General features: G+C 43.3%; 1 protein-coding gene across 3 annotated transcripts; it reads left to right on the forward strand.

Annotated features, from left to right (window-relative positions):
- Window positions 1–8119: 8119 nt before the first annotated feature.
- MTRES1 (mitochondrial transcription rescue factor 1) lies at window positions 8120–12457 on the forward strand. 3 transcript variants are annotated; one of them, XM_032101385.1, is made up of 4 exons: window positions 8120–8227; window positions 9662–10097; window positions 10904–10976; window positions 11999–12457. In XM_032101385.1, the coding sequence occupies exons 2-4, from the start codon at window positions 9670–9672 to the stop codon at window positions 12173–12175; spliced, it is 678 nt and encodes a 225-aa protein (XP_031957276.1). In that variant the 5' UTR covers window positions 8120–8227; window positions 9662–9669; the 3' UTR covers window positions 12176–12457. The 3 variants fall into 3 exon arrangements, with proteins under 3 accessions (XP_031957276.1, XP_031957277.1, XP_031957278.1); XM_032101386.1 differs by lacking the exon at window positions 8120–8227 and adding an exon at window positions 8820–8888; XM_032101387.1 differs by lacking the exon at window positions 8120–8227 and adding an exon at window positions 8913–9211.
- Window positions 12458–18695: the final 6238 nt, after the last annotated feature.

Genomic DNA, 18695 nt, shown 5'->3' on the forward strand with positions numbered 1-18695 from the left:
GTTGAGACTGATTTTAGACAACTGGACAAAGCTGTTTGGCATGTGTCTTGAGTAAGAACTTGGAAAATATATTGAGGATTGCATTTCCTCTTCCAGTTGAGGGTTTATATTAAATTTATATAAGTAAAGCTTTTAATGGAAGGCATGATTGCTGGTACTGTAAATCTCCATTTATTGGTAATAAATGTTGATTAGATTCAACCATACATGTCTTCAGACATGGGCCTTGCTGCCATGATGCAGAGCCAGGATTCCAGCAGTGGCACTGTTTCCCTTCTGTGTTGCTCTGAGACAAAGGCATTGGGCTGGTTACTTAGCAGTATTGTTATGGAAGTAAGCAAAGCCATGATTTCCAGACCTGGGATCATAAGCCTGGAAGTTTGAGCAGAAGGGAAATTGAGATTCCAGACACAGTCTCAAGAAGAAATGTGTAAGGTTTGCTGCTTTAATGCTCATGGATCTTTTGACTCCAAGGGATGGTGTCAGCTTACACAATTAGGTGTGGCTTCAGATGTGCTTGAAAGCACACCTTTCTCCCTAAGTCAAACAAACTCTTGGGTGACATCAATACAAACAAATTAAATGGTAGCAGAGCCTGTTCTTTGGCCTTCAGGCCAACTGGCATGTCTAACCCTGTCCACCCTATTAAACTCTCCCAGTCTCCAGAAAATGGAGGCTAAGTCTAAACTGTCTATTGGTAGGTAGTTGTCCCTGGCCTGGGCCAACCCCTGAATCATGCTCAGGAATTGTTTGGGATCATGCTACTTGGAATAGGACAAAACCAAGACAGAACTTTCCTTCACTCATGAGGCATCATGTCAGATAACAGGTCTACAGACAAGAAGAAGTAAGAAGGATCAAAGGTCATTTATTCCATCTTCTGATTTGAGGGAAGTTTAAACATTATACTCAGAAAAAATCAGTGAAGGGTATTCCACAGCCCACAGGCCTCCTGTTTGTTTGCCAAACTATCTTTGCAGAGTATTTCTCACAACACAAAGTCCTCTTTGCTTCAAGTTTGCGTTGCATTGCAATGATTAATCGCATTGCCTAGTAAAGTGCATGGAAAATAATGATGACCAGACTTGTAACAAAGTGTTTACTGGTTGAAAACATGTCAGACACTTTGCACTGAGAGGAGGAAGGAAGGGTCGCATGACAGCAGCCATCTACATCTCAGTGAGTCTCCCTGGAAACCCTTGATAGATGATTAAAGGAAACAAGTGCTTCTATGATGTAATTAATCTCATTTCAATACAGACATCTGAAACAGATTAATCACTTCCTGGAGATGCTGACATCTCTTCACTGACTACCAAAAGAGTGTAGATGATACGCTCTGACATTTGCCACTATATTTTCCCGTAGCTTGAGGAACAGATTCAGTTCCTTCAACCTTTCTTCACAGGAGTTTTATGCTTTTTTGTCACTTTCCTTTGTACTCTCTCAGATCTGTCTTAATTAGATGGTGTATTCCAAAGTAGCACACTCTACTCAAGATGAGAATTCAGCATCCAACAACTCCATTGATGCAGCTTAGAAAGAATAATTTTTCGCAGCTTTTTTGTTTTGTTCGTGGTTTGATGCAGTTTTGAGATTATCTCACTCCAGTTCTTGAGCAACTGTGCAATGTTAGCACTTTCCCCATCTCCCTGAATCTTCCTTCTACGATAAGACTTATTAGTAATTGCAATTATTGCAGCCAAGTTCTCCTTACCATCATCTTGAGTACTAGCTTTGTAAGTCTGTGATTCCTTCCACTGGATTTGATATTCTGCATTACCTCTATTATCTGGGGATAGAAAGTTAGTTATGCTCATACTATACTTCTACTTCACTGTGCTTCTTTCCAAACAAATTAAAAAATATACACTGAAAATCTCTGCATCCTTATTAGTCATTTTAATCATCATCATTAGTTTATGACTGCTGGGATTTCTTCTATCCCTGACACTTTACACGACCTAAGTTTTCAGCCCTGCATACGAAGCATTTTTTTCTGATAGCAGTGGAAGTCTATCTTCTTTTGAGCAATGTTGAATATCTGTACCTTGCAATTTGAATATTGTATACTTCTGCTTCCATATTGTTTCCTTGGTTTTGTGGTTTGGTTTTCTGTTGTCATTGTTTATTTGCTGCCTTTTCTTTGCCACTGAACAGGGCTGATTTTTACCCACAGTTATCAAGAAGAAAGTCTATATGAAAAGAGAGCTGTCTTATGGAGTACCCAGGTTCAGAATTCATTCCTAGTCATGACCACTGCATGACATCCTGAAGGGCTTATTCTTTTGTAAGCTTTTCTGGGTAATTTCTAGTTTGAGTAGAAGACAGGCAAAGACAGCAAAGTAATGAGAATGAACCATGGAGAAATCTGATAAACAGGAAGATCTAAAGTTGGATGTGAAGACACAGTTGTAAGCCAAAATAAGAACAAATAGGATTAAAACGTAAGTAGATCAGCTCTTCTTTCCATTTCATTATAGAAAAATGGACTAGTCTAGGATTTGAAAAGATGAACAGCTGAAAGGAAACATGTATCATGTATCACTAGGAGTGTTAAGACTTCATGTATCTTTTAAATGGTGAATACTTTATCACAGGATATCATTATGCAATGTGCAGAGGAGTGGTCACACAGTGATGAGAACACCCAGAGTTTAAACAGCTAGTGTTGCAAGGACATGCTTCCCTGGGAGATAAATCATCCCAGATCTTCCTACTATGCGATTTACACATCTTTTACACCTCTGGAGCTGGACATTGTGAAAGGGCGGGGTGGCCTTGACACCAAGTAATATTATTCCGACATTCTATCCCTCCTTATTGCACCTTTATTGGTATTATTTCTTTATGTGTGTGTGTGTGTGTGTCAAGAGTGCATTGAAACAGATCCATTTTTCTGTTTATAAATGCTAATCATGAAAACTAGGTCCCCTAGTCACAATGGAAGCTGAAGTACTTTTCATAGCCTTTTTTCTGCTTTTAAAAGCAAACCTGACACAAAACATTGTTGATTTGGTTTTGTTTGGGGCTTTTTGTTTGCTTATTTTAAGGAAACTTTAATTATACACAGATGGAGGAACAATTGAAATTTCCCCATTGGAAATTAATAATGCTAAACTTGCATGTGTATATCTTGAACTAGTTACTATCAATTAGAGAACAGAACATTATTTTCTAATAACTAAAGACATTCATCTGAGGAGAATACAGAGGAAACATAGAAGTAAACAAATAATTCAAACTACTTAACATTTGCTCATGGACTATGTTGTTTTATGGCTAGTAAATAAGGTTAAAATAATGAATGTTTAATTGATTGCTTTTGCTTTTTATTGCATTTTCCATCCACTGTTAGTGGTAGCTAGATAAATCCTAGAGCAGCAACCAACACCAGCAGGACCTGAACACATTCACCAGAGAATGAATGAAAGTCTCAAAGCCTGTCTTAGGAAACAGCACAATAACTTTTCCTACCAAAAAATTACTGTGTTTTAGACAATTAGCAAACAAGAAAGTGAGGGGGAAACAACCAAACAAATCTCACTGCAAACCTCTCACCAAATGGGGAAATTAAAGAATTAGCAGTGAAACTGCAGAGCTTTTAATGTTGGTGTAGCTGGATTTAATACCAGAGCGTCTGAAGGAAGTTACTCACTGTTTTCCTCCCATTTGCTTAACCACTGATGTAACACCAGTTTTCACTGGCAAGGCAGCACTGTATTTCTGGTTTAGGTGGTTCACCGTGCTCTGACTGATAGAGTGGCCTCCATCACTTCTTCAGTGCTGGTCAGAGCAATCTGCACTGCCCACCTCCAGTTTCTTTCTTATTATGGCTCAATGTGGCCTCCTACTTTAAAAGACAACAGGAAGACAAAAGCCAGATTAGTTGGGTAGTGAAAAGGATGGGGGAAAAAAAAGAGAGAATGCTACATTAACAAGTGGCTATATCTCCATCACTTAAAGAAATACAAAACAATACCTGAAACTCATACACCTTCCCTTACTCCTCTAATTACCCATCTTTAATGTCTAAGATGGGTTTTCAAGGAATAAGTAAACTGCAAATAAAGGTGCTTTGTGAAACCTTGCTCACTTCTGGAAAGGGATTCTCTATGCAGGACGCCAATGTGGCTGCAAGAACAAATGGACAGAAGTTCATAATGCAGTTGTTATTGCAAGAGATGAAATGGCAACAGAAAGAGTTGGTAAGTAGAGAGAAACAGCCAAGTTCCAGTGTACTGGGATAGGAGCTGGATACATTAAAGGTATCCTAAAGAGAATAAACATAATGTTTTATAGTAAAAGATGGTACAGTAGATTATATGGGCAAATGCGTGAGAAAGGGAAGTTTAGAGCAGCGTGCCAACTGAAAAGGCAGTACTGGAAGGGCTGGAAAGGAAGCTTGTGCTGCATGAAAGATTATTTTTCAGAGAGGGGCTTTAGAAAAAGAGATGATAGGATTACTTGGTCACAGATGGGAGGCAAGTAACCAGCTAGAGGAATTGTCTCTAGGATTTGGACTAAGAAAAAAGAACATCTAAGCAGCTACAATAGGTGTGACACTGGAAAGTGGTGAATTAGCAGCCAGGAAGCTCATTATTCAAATGAATATGGACAAACTTAAAGGTGATGCCCATGTGGGGACACTCTGTTTGGCCAGGCAGCATAAATATGCATAGAACACTGTCCAGTCACCTTCTCACCTTGAAATAAGCAGTGTAACTTAAAAAGCACATGGTCTCAACAATGCAATGCTGAAGCTAAATCTGCAGAGACAAGTAATCTGGTGAGATGTGCACTGCAGAATGTTAGAGCTACTCACAGCACTTGAATGGCAGCATGGGGCTCTTTATTTTGAGATGCAATGGGTGTCAGCAGATCCAGCACTGTCACTTGATGGCCTTGCAGGAAAACAAACGTAACAAAAAACCCTAGGCAGTGGGGAGGGAATTCCCAGTTACAGATTCCAACATACAGGTCAAAAGTTACGGAGAATTTTCTCTCTGAGCTACCAAACCTAAAAGACTAATCTCCTTGTGAGTGAACGGCATAGGGAGTATATTGAAACACACAAAATGAAAACCAAACAAGAGAGGAATTACCCTTCCTAGAGAGGAGATGACTCCACTGAAAGAAAAAAATTAAGCATTTCTATGAGAATAGCTATGGGAAAAAGAACACATCTTGATCAGACTAATTTAAAAAAAAATTAGACCACCACAAATATGCCAGAAATGAATGATCACTGTTTCTTACCAAAGCTGAAACTTTTGACTGTATGTTGCTGAGGTGTCATATTAAAAAAAAAAAAAGAAATTCAAATCACCTGAAAGCAGCTTAAAAAACATCCTGCTCAGAGATAGGTATGACTGATTTGTGCTTGAGCAAAGCCTCTTGTGAGGGAAGTCTGAGCCCATGGCAGCTTCGAGAAGAGCTTTTCGCTGCCATCTAATGGTAAACTGGGAGAAGAGAAAAATTACACTGAGGTCTTCTCCCCCTCGGAACATTTTGGTTATAATTACAATTCCATATAATTAAAGCAGGATTAATCATTCTTAACTTCATTTTCGCATTGTTTTTTTCATTAAAAAATGCACATACTGACCCAGGTTGGGAGTTCCGAAGCACTCACCTATCTGCAGTACAAATCTTGTACAAGGGCTTTCATGGCCCTTCCATTCTGCAGCATGGAGGGAGTCTGACAACAAGAAGACCTGGGAGACATTGAAGTTCCTCTACAGTCCAGGGCTGAATGAATCCTGGGGGGGAAAAAAAAATCCCAAAAAAACCTTGGTAAGCAGCTGCTTTCATGACTCCAACTAGTACAACTGGAACAGTTGCCCACATAGCTGGACAAGGAAATTAAGCAAGAGTGACAGAGGTGACGTCTCTTTGGGGTTGTGAAATGATGAGATAAATCAGATTCCTGATGCCTGTTCATGACAACCAACTCACATTTCCTCTGCATCTGATTAATTTCTGCTTCTGCGAGATGCACTATTTCATCATATTTTAAAATATAAAAGAGGGGCTGACTTCAGGCACACTCTTTACCTTGCCTTTCAAGACAAAGGTGTAATAAGGATGTATAATGCCTGAATAACATAGCAAAGAACTAATACATATATTTTTGTTTACTCAGAGTAAGTTAACTTCACTCTTAGCAATGTTAGATCATTACTTTAATCCTACATGAGACAAATCAAATTCCAAAAGATTTTAAGAGAATGGGGTGTATGGAAAGATAGGCTTGGGGTGGTTTTTGTTGGATTTTAGCTATGGATTTTTTTCCTCCTTAGAGAAGGTAGCATTTCTGCTCAGGGAATCCCCACACTGCTCTTGACATTCTTTTCTGTTCTGACTCACTGTATGCCGCTATGAATGCAAGAAAGTTACTCTTACTGACCTTTTTTCCCCCCTCAGTAAGTATGCATGTATGTATATTTTAAGATACATTGGGGGAAAGTGCTAAAAAGTTAGAGGCTATATTCTCAACTGAAATTGGTCAGAATCTCACATAACTTGGCACTGGAACATTCAAAATACATAAAGACACAAAGGTGTTCAGAGACTTCTTCCCAGTGAACTTTCTAAAGAGAGGAAATAGCTTTGCCCATGAATTGCTCCATTACCAAATATCCCTGACATAAAAACCTCCCATTCAAACATTTTATGTTGAACATTTTATGTACATCTGTACAGACTGTGACAAAGTTTGTACACATGTAAAATGAAGCAATCACTTATAATGCCCATGTTAACTGCACAGCTGCTGTGCAGCAGTAGCTCCACAGTTGTATCACTTTTCAGATTTGCCAGTAATTTTCCAAGAGACAATTGTTCTGTCAGGTGAGGTGACAGGCATTTTAAAGCAGAACTGTAAAGTTGAGGAGCTTTTCCATCTGCCAAAATTACCCTGAACCTTGTGCAGCCACATACATCAGGGCAAGATGCTACCAATCTGGTTGCATTCTGTGCCTATTCTGTATGGATACAGATAATTCCCCAGATACTGAGAAACTGGAGCATTCAGAAGCACACAGAGAGGTGTGGTTGGTGCAAAGCATAGAGAAATGTGGGAGAAGGCAGAAGAAGGGATGGACCTCTCCTAGTTTCTGAGCTCCGAAGAGAAGGAATTATGAATTACCACCAGTAATGGAGATGCGGAGTAAAAGAGGGAGATGTCATGTGAAGGAAAGTAAAAAAGATAAGGGGAAACCTTAGGCCACAAAGGGGTTTGGATTAGATTGTCATGGTGGCCAAGCCCTTCGAATCAGTCTGTGGTCGGGAAACTTTAGCATCTGCTGGAGTCATTTCCCCAGTGGGAGATTTTCACAGTTTTCTGGTTTGGGCATGTGGGCAGAGCATGAGGGGCTGAAAACACAGAAAGAACTTCCCTAGAAAGCCAGGAAAATTATAATGGGAAAGAGCTCTGGCACTTCTCAGTGGGGCAGGAGACCATCGGTGACTGGACCAGTCTTCCAGCAGAGGACAGGGCAGAGGTTGGCCCAAGCGCAGGGGACCTCGCGGTTTGCCTAGGAGGGATTGGCAGGATACCCACTTCAGCCTGCTGCCCTCCTGCCTCTCTCCCAGCTCTCTCGAACCTCTGCTCCCAAACTGGCGGGCACAGTATGCAGAAGGAGAGAGTCAGCCCCAAATATCTACGGGGGGGATGCCAAGAGGATGGACCCAGGCTCTTCTTGGTGGTGCCAACCATTAGGTCACGAGGCAACAGGCAGAAAACGATGCACAGGAAGTTTCACCTGAACACGAGGAAGAACTTCTTTCCTGCTCGGGTAACCGAGCACTGGAACAGGCTGCCTAGAGAGGTTGTGCAGCCTCCTTCATTGGAGATACTCAACAACTTCCTGGACACAATCCTGTGCCATAGCTCTGGAATGACCTTGCTTGAGCAGGGAGGTTGGCCCAGATGATCCACTGTGGTGCCTTTCAACCTGACCCTTCCTGTGATTCTGTGAGAGCCACCTCGGCTCCCAAATCGGCGGGCAGCGGGCGGAGAAACGAGCGCCCCCGCGCCGCCCATCCTGCCCGTCCCGCCCCGGGGCGCGGAGCGGGTCCGCCGGGCCCCTGCCCCGGCAGAGGGCGCCGAGCCGGGGCTGCGGCGGCTCCGGCTCCGGCTCCGCCTCCGGCTCCGCCTCCGGCCGGCGAGCGGCGGCGCGGGGACGGCGGCGCGGCCCGGGCCCGAGGCGCCCGCGGCACCCAGGTAACGCCGCCCCGCGGGCCGCCTCTCCGGCGGGGCCGGGGCGGGCGCGCCGCGGCTTCGAGGTCGCGGGGCCGGGTGGCGGCGGCGGGCGGGCGGCGGCCAGGCCCGTGCGGCCTCCCGGGGCAGCCGCCAGGGAAGGCGGGGCCGCCCGCTCCCGCCGGCACCGAGCGCCCCGGCGGCGGGTCAGGGGCCGGCCCGCGGCGGGGGGTGCCGGGCGAGGCTCTGCCCGCCCGAGGGTTCCAACGAGGCGGAGAGGGCGCTCTTCGTGTGCGGGGCGGGCTCATGGCCCTCCGGGCCCGCTTGTACCCGCTGGCCAGCGGGGAACAAACTAAGGTCGAGCGCTAAAAAGAAGCAATAATAACTAACTGCACGTCCAAATAACTATTGGAATCTGCCCCCGAACTGAGGAGAGGCCTGTGTCTTCTGCGAGCACTGTACTATCCTACAATACAAACTATATGTCATGTATTTTAAGTTCACATATTTAGAGACAAGAAAAAGGCCAGGGGAGGTGTGGTTATTTTTATTTGCCCAGTTATTGCCCTCATTGATCAGGGCTTTTTTCTCGACCACAAATACCGCCTCGTTGCAGATTTCGGCAGAGGTCACGGCTGCGGGGAAACCGAACTCTAATCTCATAAGGAAACGTGTTTCCATGGATGTAAGATCACAGTAAAAGCCAGCGCAGCACCCAGCTAGTAGGCACTGTAAATCAGTTTCTGAGAGCGTTGAAAGACATCTGGGGTGTTTGGGGGTGTTTCCACCTACTTGTCCCAGGTTGGAGAGAGGAGCAGCAGCACCGGGGAGCTGGCACATGAGCCTGCTGTTGCCGGGTCACTCCTGGTGTCACTCCTGTTGCGGTACATAGAGCCCTCTTACTTCTGCCGAGCAGTACCACGGTGCCAGTTCCCGTTTGGAGAAACGGGGGGAAGTTGCGCAGCGTTTTGCCACGCAGGAGTGTTGTGGTCCAAGCAGAAACTGAAGTTAAGCAGCTTTCGGCTTTTCTGGATTTGCTTGCTTGCAGAGTTCAGCGACTTGCTTGTATTGACAATGACTCATGATAAATATAGATCTCCCCGTGCTTTTTATGACACAGATAGCGTCGTTTCTGTGTATTTTGTGAATTGTATTTCAGATGTGGGGAGGAAAGTGCCACAAATGTGTTTGAACAGTTAATATTGAACACCAGAGAAGGAATTACAAACAGAGTATTCCGCTGGGCTTTTCTGTGTTTGTTTCTCATCTGGTGTCTTAGCTCTTTGTCGTGGTGGCCAGTGTATGAGAAAGGGATACCTGCTTTCAGGTGATGCATTGCTGTATGGGGAACTGGATAATCATCTTTTTGTAGTAACTGTTATGCCATATGTGGGGAAATCCTTTCAATCTGTCAAAGCAGTTGCTTATTTTTACATATGAATGTTTGTTTTATTTTAGGGTATGCTATGACTGGCTTCAGGCTCCCCATCACCACTTTCAGAAAACTAAATGTCTGGTTTGGACTGTGGGAGAAATTTCCCTCAAATGAACTGTATCCCGCTTGGAGGAGAACCATAGTCTGTAGCTGTCAAGCAAGCACAGTAAACTACAGAAGATGTTTCAGTTTTTCCCCAGTCAAGCTCAGTGCACTAAGACTCTCTCCAGAGTATATATCAGTACTTTCTCTGCGGAACAAAAGCAGCAAAAGCTCTAAAAGGAGCAGACAAAGCGTACAAGAAGAGGAGGAGGAAGAAGAGGATGAAGATGAAAGTAATTTGGAAGATGAATTTGAAAATGACCCCAATGCAGTAAAAGATTACAAGGATCTTGAAAAAGTAGTGCAGTCTCTTCGATATGATGTGATCTTGAAAGCTGGTTTAGACATGGCAAGAAAGTAAGTACAGAAGAAACAACTTGCTAGTGAGAAAGATATCATGCCTCTAAAATTTTACTTTTGATAACCTTTTATTGCTGGAATAACTCAGTATTTGGGTTTTTTTTTTTGGTGGAGCTTTCTTGATTCTCTGATGTATGGATGTTCCTGTTTATTTCACCCTGCCTCCCTTGAAACAGCCTGATTTTGCTTTGCTCTATCTGCAGTATTTCTAAGATTGCATTTTGTATCACTTACTATTTATTTAAAATTAAGAAAATACATAATACTGTACTGAGTAATACAAAAAGATCTCATTTGAGATTGAGGGAGTAAAATAATGCACTGTTTAATGAATGGTGAAATAGGGGATGGTGAGTATAAGCTTCAAGTACCAGGTCCACCAGGTAAATGTGCAGTATATAAATGTATCACAATGTTTGATCTAATGCAGCCTGCAGAAGTCTGATATCACTATGTTGTTAAAACAGAATATTAGTATAACTTGATCCCTTACAAATTATTAAACTGGCTGGTGCAGGAAAGGGGACATGATTCTTTCAATACTCAGCAGAGAGATCTCTAGAAACAGCTTTTCTGGCACAGAGCAACTATATGCTATTATTTAATTTAATATCTGTGAAAGACCTTTTCTTTACTTCCAGTTCAAGTCTGTTCTGACCTTAAGTGAAGGTGTCCTTTACACACAAATTAGAGTTGTGGAAATGTGCCTTGCCAATGAATGGTGGTGTTGTGTTTCTGCAAAGCAACAATTGCATTTGGTTTGCTGCACACTGTAACTGCAATAAAACCTTATTTTTCTTCAGTAAAGTAGAAGATGCATTCTACAATCATGAACTCAGGCTGAATGGAGAAAAACTATGGAAGAAAAGTAGAACTGTAAGACTTCTTTAAATTTAATTTTTTTTTAATATAGTACAAGAAAATAGCTAAGGCATGATCTTCTCTCTCTAGATCACTCTGCAAAGGGGAATGCATGGCATTGCTAGCACCACTTCCACCTGGGGGGGATGGTGTGACTGATTCCCTGGGTAAAACGTTATTACCTAAGGTAGACAGGAAACTTGTGTTGTTGGAGAGTCAAATCTAAGGCTGAAAGTCAGGAGAAGGCAGCAAGGGCAGAACATTTTAAGCTGCTGAAGGAAGTGATGTGTATGTGAGGTTGATGGAGTAGGAATGATTAAATCTGAGATATTGGTGGAGCAGACACATGATTAAAGAAAAGGAGAGTTTGATGATAGAAAAGGGTTGAAACTGGGGTAGCTGAGAGAAGGTTGCTGAACCTGTAATAGTGCACACAGGACCACAGTTGGGAGAGAGGCAGGAGGGTCACCAGACACGTACTTCTACCAGCCCTTTGTTTGTGTGAGGGTAATCTCGATGGTGGCTGCTGTCACCAAAGGGCAATATGATGGGAAGTTTTGATTCCTGATTTCATAGAGTTAAGGCTGGTTTATGAGAGGTGTACTGCATCTGTGACCTTTGAGAGGAGCACAGGCAGTTGCTGAGCACACTGTTCTTTGAAACACTTAAACTGTTTTAAAGGCACAAGGAAGAAATTTGCATTTTGCTAGTCTGTGTCTGTGTTGATAGAAAAAGATTGGTGGGAAGCACACTTCAGGAAAAAAAGACATACATGAAACCTTTTTCACAGAGTTAGGTGTTGGTTGTATAACACGAACCGTGAAGCTCTTGGCAGGGAGGGTCATGAGACATGTAATTGCATATTGCCACGGCTTTCCTAGAAGTTCATAGCTGGAGGATCTATAATAGGTCTGGTATTGGCTGCCTTCCTCCTCTCCTGTGAGATAAGAATATTAAGTGGAAAAAATGGAAGATTGCAGGGATTTGTTTTCCCCAGGGAATGTTTATAATCACTCATCTTCTCCTTCTGTTTCCAGGTGAAACTTGGTGACACACTGGATCTCATAATAGGTGAAGATAAAGAAACAGGAACTGCTGTAGTTATGCGGGTAGTCTTAAAAAAATTATCTGACAAAACTGAAAGTGAAAAATACAAAGTCATTTTGAGACGTTGGAAAAACTTAAAAGTGCCCAAACAGGATGTACTTAAATAACAAGGGGTTATGCATGTGGCAGCATAAGATTTTTGCAGAAAAACATATTTTTTGTTAAATATGAATTTTGGTTAAACAAAATTACAGTACCCTTTTTTAAGGGCTTGTGTCAGAATGTTATCTCCCTCTGCTGCGTACATCAATAATCATGCAATAAAGCCTGTCACTTCTTGCTGTTAGCTTTGTTTTGTGGTACTGTAGGTTAAAAGATCCAACACTTATATTTCCAGGAAGTTTCTTATAAATAATGAACCAATAAAGACTAATTTGATCACTATTTAATTGCTGTCTAATTTTGTTGATCAGAAAGGTTACATTAAAGCTGACATCACAACAAGCAGAACGGCTTTCGTTATCTCTATATTCATGAAATAGTTAGGGCTAAAGCCCTCAATTATATAAAATTGCTTTCTTTTTCATTATTTAATCTTAATTAAAGGTTAACAGTGCCAACTCCATGTTTATATACGCTGCTGCTATACCAAGAATACAGCAGGATACTGATTGCGGTGACATATTTCTAAGCAGGAAACTTCATGGTGACAGAGAATCATAGAATCAGAATAGTTTATGTTGGAAAAGACGAGGTCATTGAGTCCAGCCAATAACCCAGCACTGCCAAGCCCATCACTAAGTCATGCCTCTAAGTGCCACATCTACACATCATGTAAATACTCCAGGGATGGTGACTCCACCACTTCCCCGGGCAGCCTATTCCAATGCTTGACAACCCTTTCAGTGAAGAAATCTTTGCTAATGTCCAATCTAGAAATCGCTTGGTGCAACTTGGGGCTATTTCCTCTTGTCAAATCACTTGTCTGGGAGAAGAGACCATCCCCCACCTTCCTGCAACCTCCTTTCTGAGCCTCTTTTTGCCAGGCTAAACAATCCCAGCTGGCTCAGTTGCTTCTCAGGAGACCTGTGCTCCAGACCCTTCAGCAGCTCCTTTGCCCTCTAGCCCCTCAATGTCTTTTTGTGAGGGGCCCAGAACTGGACACAGCACTCAAGGTGTGGCCTCACCAGTGCTGGGTACAGGGGGACAATCATTTCCTTACTCATCCTGGCCACACTCTTTTTGATCCAGGCCAGGATGCCGTTGTCCTTCTTGGCCACCTGGGCACAGCTGGCTCATGTTCAGCTGCTGTTGACCAGCACCCCCAGGTCCTTTTCCCCTGGGCAGCTTTCCAGCCACTCTGCCCCAGCCTGTGGCACTGCCTGGGGTTGTTGTGACCCAAGGGCAGGACCCAGCGCTTGGCCTTGTTGAACCTCACACAATTGGCCTCAGCCCATTGATCCAGCCTGTCCAGATCCCTCTGCAGAGCCTTCCTGCTCCCAAGCTGATCAACACTCCTACCCAACTTGGTGTCATTTATAAAGTAGTGAGGGAGCACTTGATCCCCTTGTCCAGATGACTGAAAAAGAAATTAAACAGGACTGGCCCCAGTACCCTGGGGAACCCCACTGGTGACTGGCCACCAGCTGGATGTAACTCCATTCCCCGTCATTCTCTGGACCTGGCCATCCAAAAGGTTTTTTACCCAGTGAACAGTGCACCTGTCCAAGCCATAAGCAGCTGGTTTCTCTAGAATGCTGTGGGAAATGGTGTCAAAAGCTCTGCTAAAGTCCAAGTAGACAACATCCACAGCCCTTCCCTCATCCAGTAAGGAGGTGGCTTTATCATAGATGGAGATCAGGTTGGTCAAGCAGGACCTTCCTTTCACAAACCCATGTTGGCTGGGCCCAATTCCATGGTTGTGCTGCACATGCCATATGATGCGCTCAAGATTATCTGCTCCATGACCTTCCCCAGCACTGAAGTCAGGTTGACAGGTCTGGAGTTTCCCAGATCCTCCTTCCAACCCTTCTTGTAAATGATCATCACACTGACTGACCTCCAGTGACCTGGGGCTTCTGTGGTGAGGCAGGACTGTGGGTAAAGGATAGAAAGAGGCTCAGTGAGCTCTTCCACCAGCTCCCTGAGTACAACTGGGTGGATCCCGTTCAGCACCATAGACGTGTGTGTGTCTAAATGGTACAGCAGGTCACTGACCATTTCCCCTTGGATTATGGGGGCTACATTCTTCTCCCTGTTGTCCAGCTCAGGGGTCTGAGTACCTGCAGAACAACTCTTCTTACTATTAAGAGACTGAGGCAAAGAAGGCATTAAGTACCTCAGATTTCTTTGTCACTACATTTCCCCCTGCACCCATCCAATAAATGATGCAGATTCTTCTTAGCCAACCTTTTGTTGCTAATGTATTTATAGAAACATTTTTTAATATATGTCATGGCAGTAGCCAGATTAAGTTCTAGTTTCTTCCACTTTTGTCTCTGCATAACCTCAGAACATCCCTGTAGTCTTCCTGAGTTGCCCACCGCTTCTTCCAGAGGTCATAAACTCTCCTTTTTTTCCGAGTTCCAGCCAAAGCTCTCTGTTCAGCCAGGCCAGTCTTCTCACCAGGTGTGTCAGGAAACTGTGAGTGAATCATGGCAGTGATACTCTGCTCTCATGCAGAAGACATCAGTTAGGAGCTGTGTGTAGTACTGCTGATTTTTACTGTTTAACTAACCACAGAGGAAGATGAAATCTCAGATTGTCATGTATTAATTTCATTGTGGCATTTACGTGGATATTTAATACTTAGGCACTTTAAAGAGCTGAGTAAAGGTCAGACCATACTGGGGTGAGAAGCTCACATCTGTATTACTACAGGAAAATGCTGTCACTTAGGTATCTCAGGAATAACCACTTGCACTGGTGACCTTAAACATGTGCTTCCTCCAACACAACTTGTTGGATGATCTGTGAAGCAGACAGATTTTTTTCTTGTTTATATATGTTTAGACAGCCACACACAGGTGTGTGTCTGCAGGAAAGCTGGCCAGTAGGAGCAGGTAGCTACTGTTCATCCAGTTTGGGTCTGCTCCCAACCTAGTCTGGAAAGCCCAGAAGGACAAAGATAGTCCTGAAGAGACAGCAGGAGCATATTCCAGGACACTTGTTCTTTCACACCAACAGCTACTCAATAGCTGTGTTTAAGCAGGGTGTACCTCTCCATAGCCTGAAAGTGATGGCTGCTGAGTGAAGGATTTAAAATAATTTCTTGCTTTCTTCAGGCATACCTAAAATATGTGCTGTTTTGGTTTAGTTTTGTTGGGATTTTTTTTGTTTGGTTGGTTTTGGGGTTTTCATTTTGTTTTGTTTGGTTTGGGATTTTTTTTCTGATTGTGTAGATGTTTAAAGATGCAGATACATGTCTAGCTATTGATTTACAGGCATAGTGATCTTTAAAAAAAATTATTCTTAAGAGGACATGATCCTGGAAAGCTTTCCTAGGGGATTTTGGTGTTCCTAACTCTGCAGAAGTGAAGGGACTCTGCAGAGCAAGCACCCAGAGGAAGATGGCAGGCTGTACTTTCATTGTGGGCATTGCTGTCACCACTCTGTTGGAGCTTGCACTGGCTGCTGTGGAACTTATAAATGAGATGCATCCTCTGTTCCCCAATTCCACTTATTCTTGCTATTCTAAGTGGCTGCCGCAATCTCCAGGGATGCTGAGAGAAACAAGTAGAGAGGTGTGTTGTAATATGTCAGTGAGCTCCAGTTGCTGGTCAGCAACCTGTCAAATGCTTGTCAGCATGTACACACTGCCTGTCACCGCCAGCAGTAGCAGCTTACACCAGAGCATGCAGGGCCAGAGAAAGACCCCACTCAAAAAATGCCAGCAATGCTCTGGGACTTGGGGATAGCTAAGGTACGGATGTGAAGACATTAACTTTCTGAAAGGGTCTGCTCTGTGCAGGATAGAAACAGTAACAACAACAACAAAATAATCAACACCTTCCTGGCATCGAAGATGGACAGGGAAGTTGCATCCCTGAGAGCCATTAACATAAGAAAGAGCACTTAGCAGGGTAATTTCTTGAATTGGACAGAATATAAATACAGTATTATGCCAAAACCGTAACTTTTTGACTTCTGGAAAAGCTTTTTGGAAACTAATGTTGACAAGAGCACAAGTAATCAAGCCTTAGCCTGTTCCTAATGATGACAGAGACTTTTCACCAGAGCCTGTGGTGACAGGACAAAGGGCACTGGTTTTTAACTGAAAGAGGATAGATTTACATTGGATATAAGGAAGAATTTTTTTTATATGTATTGAAGGTGGTGAGACATTGAAACAAGTTGTCCAAAGAAATTGTGGATCCCCCATCCCTGGAAATCTTCAAGGCCAGATTGGATGAGTTTTTTAGCAACCTGGTCTGGTGGAAAGTGTCCCTGCCTATGGCAGGGAGTTGAACTAGATGATCTTTAAAGGTCCTGTCCAGTTCAAATCATTCTGTGATTCCAAGACTGCTACCAAAACCGGGTCCTCACAACAGTGGAAGGTAGAAACAGGCTTTCATAAGTTTTAAGTGTTGATCCACCAGTGGTATGACCTAAGGAAAAGAAAGGCAGACTTCCTAAGGAGTCTTGTGATGTGTGAGACAGCCCTCTGTGGTTCCAGGATTGAAACGGCTGGAGAGGGAACTGTACCCATGTGTTTCAAAATAGAAAGCTTCAGTCACAAGGCAGGGTGATCTCAGAGGAAAACTATGACAGCAGGAAGGTGAGTAGCTGTTCCACTTGGCTACATTGATCTGTCCTGGTTAAGTTCTCTATTGATCAGACCTTTTTATTGGGGTCAGACCCTGCTAAGCAGGTTCCACTTGTTTCTGCAGCCTTTAAACATCATGTGAGCTAAAACTGTGACCTAAAGAAGGGTAAGCAGGGGCAGCACAGCCTGCAGCATTACCTGGCAGCTTTGTGTGTCTCACCTGCTGCAGGAGCAGTGCTACACACCTACAGCATCTGCTGCATGTGGGCCAGCTTGCATTATGGAGCAGGGCATGGGAGAGAGGGTCCCGTGAAGGAATAGTGGGGAATTGCTCCCACAGCAGCTGGACTTGGGTCTGGCAGAAGAGAAACTGGTCAACTAAAGCAGGCACATACTGACACTCCTGAATAGGTTCCCAGTTCTGCTGCCTACAGACTGACAAAGAGAGGCATGGGGTATACCCTGACCCCTCTGGCCACACATAATAAGCAATTCTTTTTTTCTTAGAACAGAAAAGCACCAAAGTGTTTCTGGTGGGGAGCTGGGTTTGGGGTTTTTTTGTTGGTTGGCTGGTTTGGTTTTTTTATTGTTTTGTTTCTTGGGGTTGGTTGTTTTTTCCCGTAATGGCATGTCAGAACGGGACAGTCTGCCTTCAGCACCTACCAAATTACAGTGCTCAACAGCCTGTGCAGGCCAATTGTAATGGTCAGTCTATGGTGGCATGGAAGGGAAAGGAATGCAAAGGGATGCACGTGAGCCATGCAAATCTGAGCACTACTGAAGCTAAAATGCATCTGTTTTCATGCTCCTGCACAGAGACAAGCACTACCCTCTTTTGTTCTAACTCTTGGAACAAGGAGAGATAGGGAGCAAGAGACAAGGGACATTACATGATGTAATACCAAACTCTTGGTTTTATACAAGGGGTCAGATTTCAAACGCAGGATGCAATCCTATCAAGTGAGTCATTCCTACTGCTGACAGGTACCTTAGGATTTTCTTCTCAGAGGGAACACTTGTAGACCTTGCTAACACACCACCCTATGAGCTAATCAAAGTGGTACATTCCCGAAACAATTAAAGGAATATTTTGCCTTCCAGAGAAGGGAGCACTAACACACGACTACAAAATGCCTCTGGAAACAAGGACTAACAGTTGCTTTGCTATAATGAAATTTGAGCGGGAAATTGGGAGTGATTACTTGACATTTGTGTGTGCGTGTTCTGTGTGTATAGATACTAATTAGCTGATCTTCCTCCAATGTTCAGTAATAATTTGTTTCCATCTATTAACATCAATTTGAGTGTGGTTGGACATGTAGTGATTTTGCCCATTTTATGACTGGGAAGTCAGTTTCACTAAATTTTAAAACAGAAATTAAAGAAAACATAGCTAAAAACAAACCAGGTTTGCTCTATTCAATTTTGTCTTGGGGTGTGGGTAAGAAAGGGGAGAAGTGGAAAAAGAACATCTTTATTTCTCTTCTATTACAGTTCTTCCCTTCCTGTGGGAATCAAAGTTCTTCCTTCCAAATTGTTAATCAAAGAAAAATGCTCAGTGGGGACCAGAGTCCCATGATGGAACAGCCCAGGAAACGGACCAAGCAAGTGGTCTGCTCATGTCACAGGCTTTCATGGCCATTAGCTAGAAATGACAGCATCCAGAAAATGACAAAAATGAAAAGGAATATGGTGGATAGAAATAATACAGTGTAAGTGCTAATCTCCTGCCTGTCAGATGAAGTACAAGGAAAATGTGAATGTGATGGAGGTTTGGTTTTGTTAGGAGTCAGCTGCTTCCAGCACTTGCTTGTTCTGCCTTCTTAGCAAAGTCAATTTTAAGAGAGAATTAAGAGGAAACTAAACCATAACTTCATCTATTCATTTCTGTCAACTTCAGGCACATTAAAAAAGATACTTTC

The sequence above is a fragment of the Corvus moneduloides genome, chromosome 3, assembly GCF_009650955.1.
Source record: "Corvus moneduloides isolate bCorMon1 chromosome 3, bCorMon1.pri, whole genome shotgun sequence".
In the NCBI taxonomy this organism is placed as follows: domain Eukaryota; kingdom Metazoa; phylum Chordata; class Aves; order Passeriformes; family Corvidae; genus Corvus; species Corvus moneduloides.

Excerpts from the sequence above, each read along its gene's own strand:
- MTRES1 (XM_032101385.1), top strand. The coding sequence starts at position 9,670 with ATGACTGGCTTCAGGCTCCCCATCACCACTTTCAGAAAACTAAATGTC. Across the intron at positions 10,098-10,903 it reads GGTTTAGACATGGCAAGAAA|TAAAGTAGAAGATGCATTCT; the intron begins GTAAGTACAGAA and ends ATTTTTCTTCAG. Across the intron at positions 10,977-11,998 it reads TATGGAAGAAAAGTAGAACT|GTGAAACTTGGTGACACACT; the intron begins GTAAGACTTCTT and ends TTCTGTTTCCAG.